Source organism: Dromaius novaehollandiae, chromosome 2 (assembly GCF_036370855.1).
Source record: "Dromaius novaehollandiae isolate bDroNov1 chromosome 2, bDroNov1.hap1, whole genome shotgun sequence".
NCBI lineage: Eukaryota > Metazoa > Chordata > Aves > Casuariiformes > Dromaiidae > Dromaius > Dromaius novaehollandiae.
This window is the reverse complement of record NC_088099.1, coordinates 82,940,925-82,950,141: the sequence shown is the minus strand read 5'-3', so window position 1 is coordinate 82,950,141 and position 9,217 is coordinate 82,940,925. Positions and strand designations below refer to the sequence as shown.

General features: G+C 39.8%; 1 protein-coding gene across 1 annotated transcript in view; it reads left to right on the top strand.

Annotated features, from left to right (window-relative positions):
• Window positions 1-596: 596 nt before the first annotated feature.
• The window catches only part of DNAH5 (dynein axonemal heavy chain 5), a 163,956-nt gene continuing 155,335 nt past the window's right edge, over window positions 597-9,217 (top strand). Inside the window, exon 1 of the mRNA XM_064506861.1 lies at window positions 597-752. Coding sequence (XP_064362931.1) covers window positions 624-752 — 129 coding nt within the window. The 5' untranslated portion in view covers window positions 597-623. The remainder of the gene's footprint in view (window positions 753-9,217) is intronic.

Below are 9,217 nucleotides of genomic sequence, written 5' to 3'. Positions count from 1 at the left end.
AACAGTGGCGGGATTCACAAGAAAAGCTTGAGAAGTTGGTTACCCTACATAGAGGTCAACACTGATACTCAGTCTTGAATATGTGAATAACTATTTCAGCTTCTGTATGCATCACCCAATTCCCACTTATTACTGTGACATTGCTTAAGTGTCTCTGAACGTGATATTCCTCATGCAGATGTGAAACACAACACGGTTGCGCCTACACAGGATTTTGCCTCATTCCTGTATCGGATAGTGATAAACTCAGGGCAGAAAATCCTTCTGGAGAAAACTCCTGGATTTCGTTACCCGGCTGCGGAATCAAGATGTAGTAAGAGACCACGTGATGCTCCCCAAACTTGGCAGCGCCCCAGCGGGTTTGGTGCCGCTGCCAGGTCGGCGCTGGCTTGGGGGCGAGGAGCCGGCGCCCACCACAGAGCCCCCGCGGCGGGCGCGCCAGCCCAACGGCTGTGCCAGCCTAACGACCGCCTCGGTTTGAAATGGAACGGCAACGGCCGAGGGGCTCGCGGGGCGGGGAGACAAGCCAGGGAGAGGCCCCGCCCCCGGCAGGCGCCCCCTGCCGCGCGCGGGGGGAGGGGGGGCTTGTCGCCTTGGCAACGGGCGCGGGACGGCCGCGGGACATGGCGGCGGCGGCGGCCTCCCCCACCGCACTCCGTGGGGATCAGGTGCAGCCCCCCGCCGGGGGCGGCCGCCGCCACGAGGCACCCGGGCAGCCCGCCGCGCCCGCGGAGGGCGCCAAGGAGATGCAGGTGCGGCGGCGGGACGAGAGGGGGGTGGGTGGGTGGCCCTTTTTTTTGTTTTTCTTACCCTCCACCAAGGCTGTTCAAGGCGAGGCATTGGGAGCGCTAGGTTGCTCTCAGACGAGAGCTCGTTTGTGCGGGTGCGTTCGGCTTGTGCTACCTGGCAGTTAGCTCGTTACCTGTCTTTTTTTCTGATAGATCTATACATTGCGATAAAAGAAGGTCACTGGGGATAATTTCCCCCGTTGCCTTCTCTCTGAGAAGGTATTTCTTATCTGTGACAAAGTTCACAAACTTTCGTTGCTTATAAACAAAATGTATTTGTTGTACTTTTAAAGAGGGTAGCTCATTCCAATAGCTTGAGTTATGACTTTAGGTACGAAAACATTTCAGATTCATCTTTTTATTAGTTCTCACAGTAACAGTGACAGAGTATGCTCTTGAGACCTGCCACAAAAGAAGAGGAATAGACTTTAAACGACAATGTATCTGAGATGGAAAAGGTTAACCACTCTCTTGAGTGCAGCTGTAAGGACTTTCAGGTCATCTGGGGAACTGAAAACGCTGTTATCCTCTCTAAAATTTACTGACAAATCATGTTTCATGTATGCTGAATGTTTGTTGCTTTCAGCTCTCCTCTGATAATTGTTTTGTTACTGGTTTTGTTCAGTCAAAACCCATAATTAACTATACAAAACTTTTTCAAGAGTTAATGTTGATTTTTTTTTTTTTTTTTGGTAAATCTTTGTTTTCCCTTTGTTTTGGCTGGGTCCTAAATGCATATAAAAGTAAGAAAGTTTGCAGTATGGTCTTTGGATATTAATGGAAGGTAACTTGATTACCTTTTGCTGGAAATAGCATGTAGTTAATAGTTCCTGGGGATGGTTGGATTACATTAGATTTCCATAGTGTGAAGTAATACAATACAGCTCACTGTTAGTATTTGCAGTAGTTTCCAGGATGCATACTAAGACTGGTTGAGCTGATGTTTTTTTACAATTACAGATATAACAAATTAAGTTGTTATTAACTATACCTTGCAAAAGTAATTTGTTTACTAGAAGGCCTGTACTACTAAAACTTCAGTGTGTCAAGCCAAGACATTAAACCTAATGTAGAAGATTTGGCTGTGGTAACATCATCCTAATGATGACACAGCCAAAAAGATATAACATTTTTCTTAATCTCTTGTAAACCCAATAATTATTTATTTAATTAGTTGATATATGGAGCTATGGATAGAATGACAACTGTCTTTTTGTTTGCATTCAGTTAAACTTTGATCATAGCACACTTCAGCTGAGAAATATGCAAATTGAACTGTCTCTTTTCCTCTTTCCTTCACGGATATGTATATGTGATATCAAATAGTACAGTTTTTCTTGTGTGTATAGTCTTATTACAGCTAACATTTAATGCCTCTTTGGGCTGGAGACTCTTGTGGTTATGCAACTTGGTAATAAAATTGATATTAGTAAGTATGCGTGTCTTGTTTTTTCTCTTTTCTGGAAAAGTGACTTGATGATGTAAATTCTCAATTACCAAAGATATTCTACATTTTAGCAGAGTATGTTTTTTAGTGAATGGGATGGGGAAAGATAGAAATAAAGCTACTTTTATGGTTTATAATTATTAACTTTTTTTCTCCAGAGAAAGAGAAAAGATGTTGTGAAGGCACACACTACTATGTTGGCTGGTCAATAAGCAGTATGGTTTTCATGCCATAATGACTACCACTAAAACTAGCAAGACAACTTTTTTCTTTCCTTTTTTTTAATTGGCAAGCAACTGGGTAGCTTTGATTAAATATACTTGGTTGTTTCAGTTCTATTTCAGTGAATTTTTACCAAACTTAAATTGGAAGGAAAATAAGTAAATATAAGTAAATATGCATTAATAATTAAATATGCATTAAATGGTATCTTGTTCAGTGTTAAATAAAGAACTCCAACTGTATGGACTGAAAAATGAGCAAGATATTTTCTTAAAATGTATTTGGAAACAAATGTTAGTCAAGAAAGTGGTAACCATATTTAATGAAAAATACATTTTTTTCCACTGCATTTTTCCACTGCATTACTGCATTTTGAAATGGATGTGTTGAAGGAGTTAATTTCCTTTATTCTTTCATGTATTAGTAAATTGTAGGTAGGGAGGAGAAAAAAGGAATATATTTTACTTGTAATAAATTTTCCAATTAAATGGAATTCCTATATCACTTACTAATACAGCTGGACAAATAGCTCTTTCAGAGCTACTGTGGAAGTGCCCTGAAACTTCTGTTTCTACCTAATGTGAGTAGCTCTTTTCAAAGATGACCTTTATCAAAGATGCACTGGTTGGATCATTATTTGATGAGGGGGAAGCACCAAATTAAGATAAGTGTGGATGATCCACAGAGTAGCTGGAGGTTATCTAAGTGACAGGGAAGAAAACTCCAAGCTCAGCATTGTTGCCGGATTATTTTAAAGAATGTATTGCTTGTAATGGAGTAATCACTTTCCTTTTTCTGATAGAGTATAATAGAAATACCTCTTTGTTTAAATCACAAGTTTTGTTATGCACAGGTTATTTGTGTCTTAACTGCTATATGGTTGTGGCGGACAGATGAATGAATTTTTTTGCCTTAAACATTTCTTGGTGCATGGGGTGCAGGCAGGCCATAACCCCGAGTAAGCCATCTGTCCCTGGCGGAAACAGGACTGGGCTGCTGTGACCCCCCGAGATGGTCTCCCTGCGACCACCCAGGACACACCGATCCTGCACTGAATGAGACCACAATCGGGCAGAGACTTTGGGATCTGGACTGTAAATTATTGTCCGTTTTTAGCACAACTTCTATAAAACCTGCTTGGCATGAGTGGCTAAATTTGCTGAAGCCTTAGGCCGCACTCCCTAGTACAGTGAGAAAGGGCCCAGAGCTGCTGCAGGCGGGAATGATAAGGGAGTTACCAGCAATTTGCATTCCTGTGCACTGCTGAAACAGTGTTAATTGCTGGGGTTATCACCTTCTTTGTCAGGACCTTGAGAGCTAATGGCTGGACCCAAGAATGGAGACACACCTGTCAGCAGAAAGGGCAACAGTGAACAGCCTACCTAGGGACAGTGATGAGACCCAATAAGCAGCAGGAGACCCCAGACCCAAATATTACTATTGATCTGAACTACCACGTGAGGGGTGGGAAAACTTAATTTGAAAAAAGCTATAATTGCCGAGGGATTTCTTTGTTTGGCCCCTCTCGCTCCCTCTCTCGGCCCTCGCTCCTCGTCCCTCGTCGGAGGCCCCCCAGCTTGAGCTGTGATTCGAGCGGAGTCAGCGGAACATCATCGACCTCGGAGTGGTGGTAGCTAGCTTCCTCTCTCCTTTTCCGACTTTCTCTATCTTTTCCCCTTACCCTTGTTCTGTTCCCCTCTTTCCTTCACCTCCCCTTCGCTTTTCCCCCACCTTTTCTCCCCACTTCGTGGAAAATAAAGTTAAAAGGTTGTACAATATTTGACCAGATTTAGCGTCCTAATCTCGTCCTTGGGATCGTAACGAAACCCTCCTGATATTGAATCGGGACAATGGTCTAACTTGCTCAACTTTGAGCACAGCAAGTCTTAGCTGCTTGGAAGCTAGCATCCACATCTCTAGCATAAGATGTGATTTTTCTTACGACCTATAGGTCAAATGAGTTACTCCTGTGAGCTCAGTACAGCTGTGAGTGCAGTTTTAAAAATCTTTAGAGCAATTTAGTTCAGCTGTGTCTGAACTACTGTAATAGCCTTTGATTGCAGTAAAAAAATACTGCTAAATATGTGTAGTAAAGAAGCCTGAATTCAGCATAAGTAATCAAAAACCTCTAAATGTTAATATTGCATATTAAAAGGGATGTAAAAATTCCACTGGTGGTATCCTTTTGCTTGCTTCTGTGGGGATCCAGTTAAGGTGCTACTACTGGCTACTAAGCCTGAGATAGGTTTGTGCCAACGCCACGGAGAAATCTGCAGGGCCAGAATCAAGTGGTCTTGTCTGATTGTTATTGATAGCAGACAAAATGTGAGTTTTGAATTGACAGACTTCTCTGGTTGTTGCATGGAAAAGAAATTCTGCAAAAAGATATTTTATTATTAATACCAAACTACCCAGAAACATCCCTGGTTAGTACAATTAAGCTTAAAAAAAAAAAATCTGTGGCTTACATATTAGCACAGAACAATTTAGTAGTTCTTTGCAAGTAACAAATCATAGTTATTTATTTGCTTTTTTTGAAGTCAAATACTTCAAATGCATTGGAATACTCCAGATGTCAGAAAGCAAATGTTTCAGGGCCTTCTAGAAAATATATACCAACAGCATCACTTAGCAGTGGATTGTTGACCCTGTGTGGCATAAGACAAAGCAATTGTTAGAAATGCAGTATTACACCTTCTGCTGTTGTGCTGATTATGAAGTAAAAGTTTTAGTTCTAGGAAGAATAAGGATATACTTCTGTTATGGTAGTATACTAACTTTTTTGCCAGGATAACTTGCATGTTGTAATTGAGTCAGATAGTCTATTTTCATATGGAAATGGTGATGAACACAGCATCAGATGGAGGTCACTTCAGAAGGAGAGCATGCTTAGATTGTGTTAAGAACAGAGGCACGTGTATCAGGTTCCATATAATGTAGCAATAATTCCTTCTCACTCCTGCCCTGGTATGTTGTTACTGTCAGGGAAAGGGATGAAGGTGCTAGCATTAGCAAATATGTGTGGAGAAGAGAACTTGATGCACCACAATTCTAATATGTAAATTTACATAGTCATGACATAACAGCAGATAAGACCTGAAGAGAAAGTTTTTAAAGAAACTGAATACTAGCAAGCTGATGGTATAAATCAAGAGCTATGCAAAGCAATATCAAGCTAACTGGATGTTGACCATACAGGAATTCTTTTTGAAAGCTTACAGCTGAAATTTGATTACATTTACAGGTGTGATTATAAAAACTGAAAGTTAATTATAGATCTTGGTGACGAACAGTGATACAGTAATTCTAAAAATAATTTTTTTCCGCATGGACTAACATATGCAACACTAACTACTGTACAGATTATGGATAGTCTTTCAATGTTCAAGTCCTTTTCTCATTGCCTGTTGAAGTCTTATCACAGTAGTTAAAATAAGTCTAATTTTAATACCTAGTATCAGGATTCCTGCTTGAGTAAGGAAGCCACGTACTTTACTTGAGGTTATCTATCACAGCTTCCATACCATAACTGTAAAGCTTGATGTAAAGATTAAGATAACTGTACTGAGCACACCTGATGAACACATGAATTCAGTATTTGGGTTTCTACACTGTCATTCTAGTTTTATTGTTCTTGCTTAGACAATTTGGATAGTCATAATCCCACACATTAACCCTATGTCCATGCTTGTGAACACAGAACAAGGAGGATGTTTTCAACCAACTAAAAATTATCTTAAATTCCTCCTGATTCAGAAATATTTGCGTTAACATTTGAAGGCAGTGCTGTCTTAATAATGAAATTGTATTTTCAATATAAAAATGCTGAATGAATGGGTGTTTGTAATACAGAGCCTGTAGTCTGATAATAGATATTTGTACTAGTGCACTTGTAGTGAGCTAAGTGGGCAGATTGCTCCCTGCTCCATCAAGAGAGAGAAGCATGCTGAGGAAGTCTCTGTGAAAGATCTTATATCTAATGCAAATGCTGGAAGTCTGGGGATTTGAGCAGGAACATAAAAACACCCAACATCCTATCAAACATGGCCTTGTTACAGCTAGCTACCAGTTATCAGAAATCAATTCATTAAAAATGCTCTTCTGTTGGTTTTGAAATCAAATGAAGAGAGATATGATTGCAAAATTCTAATACTTGAGGCTGGATATGTCTTCTCTTCAACTGGAAGGGAGGCTCCATGGGTGGGGGATGTAACTGTAGTTTAACAAAACTCTTATGCATAGGCAACTTGAAAGGAGGTCAGCTGTTAAACTTGGAAATTCTAATTTAGGTCTTACAAGGATTTGACAGTTTTCTAGTCAATTTAAGTTTTGAATAATAGTCTCTACAAATATTTAGAGATATATGACCATAGGTGGCTTGGTCATTTCATTGTAAAGGAAGTGGTAGTAATACTTAAAGAAAAGCAAGATTTGATATGTAGCTGGAGTTCAAGAGCAGCTTAACCTTCATGATCACTCTGGGTAAACTTTGAGTTAACATGGAATCTGACCTGGGAAATACTCCTTTTTGGTCATGTGGAAAGAAAAAGGACACTTTTCTTTCCCTGCTGTCTGCTGAGGCAGTGGTTCTCAGCTTGACTGCACATATGCTCAAGAAAAGTAACACACCAACAAAATTTTGTAAGAACTGTTCCTTGAACTACTGAAGTGTAAATTAACACCAATTAATGATCAAATATGGAGCAGGATGAGAATGAATCTCTTACTGAGTTCAGTTTTAAAATGTATGACTTAATACTAAACCGGTTCTGATTTATTCATAAAAATGCTGAATTCAAAAATATGCTGCCAAGTTAATGAATAACAACACCCTACCTTAGCTTCCTGGTGGGGGGCTATGGAGAAGAAAAACAACTTACTTTATAAGGCTAAATGAGTAACAGTTAACAGTGCATGGGCGAATTAACCTACAGTGATGCTTTTTTGCCATGCAGCAGCTTAGAAATTGGAAATCTTTTGAGTGCTTAGTGTTAGGTTAAACCACTTTAGTGCTAGTGCTAAACTACTGAATACCATCATTTGTACTCTAATTGTAGATGGTATTGCAGTGTTATACCTCTGCACAGGAAGCTGAGAGCTGCTTTGCTGTAGGAATGGCTGATATGTCTGACTCTTAAACAAATGCTCTTTGTTAGATGTTTTGCTAACTATAACCAAAGACTTGCTGAATCCCCTTTTTGGAGATAGAATCCCTACAGCTTTTGTGGTTACAGAGAAAAATGAAGGTGAACTAGTGGGTAGCCTAAGAAAGGGAAAGTAGTTGCTACTTCATTTATATTTGAAATATTTGTGAAGAAGCACTGTAATCTATGGTAATTTGAAAAGCCTTCAAGACTGGATCGTTAATTGGTAAATGTTGCTTCCAAGGCTAGTAATCCTCATGAACTCTTCTAAAAAGAGCAGTCCAAGTCTTGGATCCTGTTCTGTAAAGGAGAGCTTTGGACTCGGCTGTCCATTTCATGCTGGAGGCTTGTATTTCCATGTTAGAAACGTGAAAATGAAAGAATGAGGACCTCCAAGCCGCTTTTTCTTTGAGGGAGCTATGTGAGGAAGAAAAGGGAAAGAAACATGTTCTCATGAAATGCTAACCAACTAGTGAATCTTATGTAATAAATGGATCCATCTATGCAGATGTGAAGAATGGATGCAAAATTTGTGGTGGGGAGTTGAGAATCAGGTTCAGCCATCTGTTGAATGTATGGTTAACTACTTCTCACATAGAAAAGAAATCCAGACAAGCTTGAGAGGCTACAGAGCTTCAGGATGAAGTTTTGCATTGAGACTGAGCCTGTTTAGTGCTTTATTGCAACCAGAAAGAATGGTCTTGGTCTTGGTCTTTCCTTGTGACAGTCCTGGAGACTGTGCGATCATAGAGTGAAGTTGCTCAGAGAGCCAGACAGGAAGAGGAAGAAAAACTTGCCTTTTTTGCTGGTTATTATTTAAATGGGGTCACCATGCAAATAGATAAGGATTAGACTGCTGGTGTGGTGCAAAGGACAAGAAAAGCACAGCCAGGAGTTAAGGAAGCACTAAGTGCAGTAACTCCCTACATGGTAGCAGCAAATTGCCAGCTGTCTCAGGACTAGTGTGAAATATTATTCTCCTTCATGAAAAGCCATAATGAATAGCTTGGATGTTCACGTACTGAGAATGATGGAAATACAGAAGCATGTCTTGATTTCATAACTTTGAGACCTTTCCTGCCCAATTGTGATTTCAGCGGAAATTTTTACTGTGTTTGCCTTTTGCTATTGTTAGAATCCCTTTCTGCCACTGCAAATCAAACCTATTAGTTTTCATGCTAGTGAAAACTATAAAACCTATAATTATGTTACTAGTTTTCACATAACCTGTATTTGGGACAGTGTGCAACTCTCTTATTGCAGGAGCTGTTCATATAGATGGAGACTGAGCATGTCCCTCCTAAAATTTATCTGAATTAATTTTGTTCTATCCTTAATCATAAATCATGTTTTCTGAAGTAAGAGGCCACACAAAAGCAATAGCAGTAATCAGTCTAGTTGCTGACTTCTAGAAGCATAGGGTCTGCAACTGGAAACAAAAATTAATGAGTAGTGATAGACTGCAAGGTTATGGTTGCTCAAACTACTTAATTTGTCATACTTTTATTTGATATGTTTATATCTGAGACATGGTAGCTTAACTTGCACTTCTCTTGATATGCATTTGGTTATTGGTATTCTTGTGCCAAATACTATGCTTCTCACTGTAAAACTTG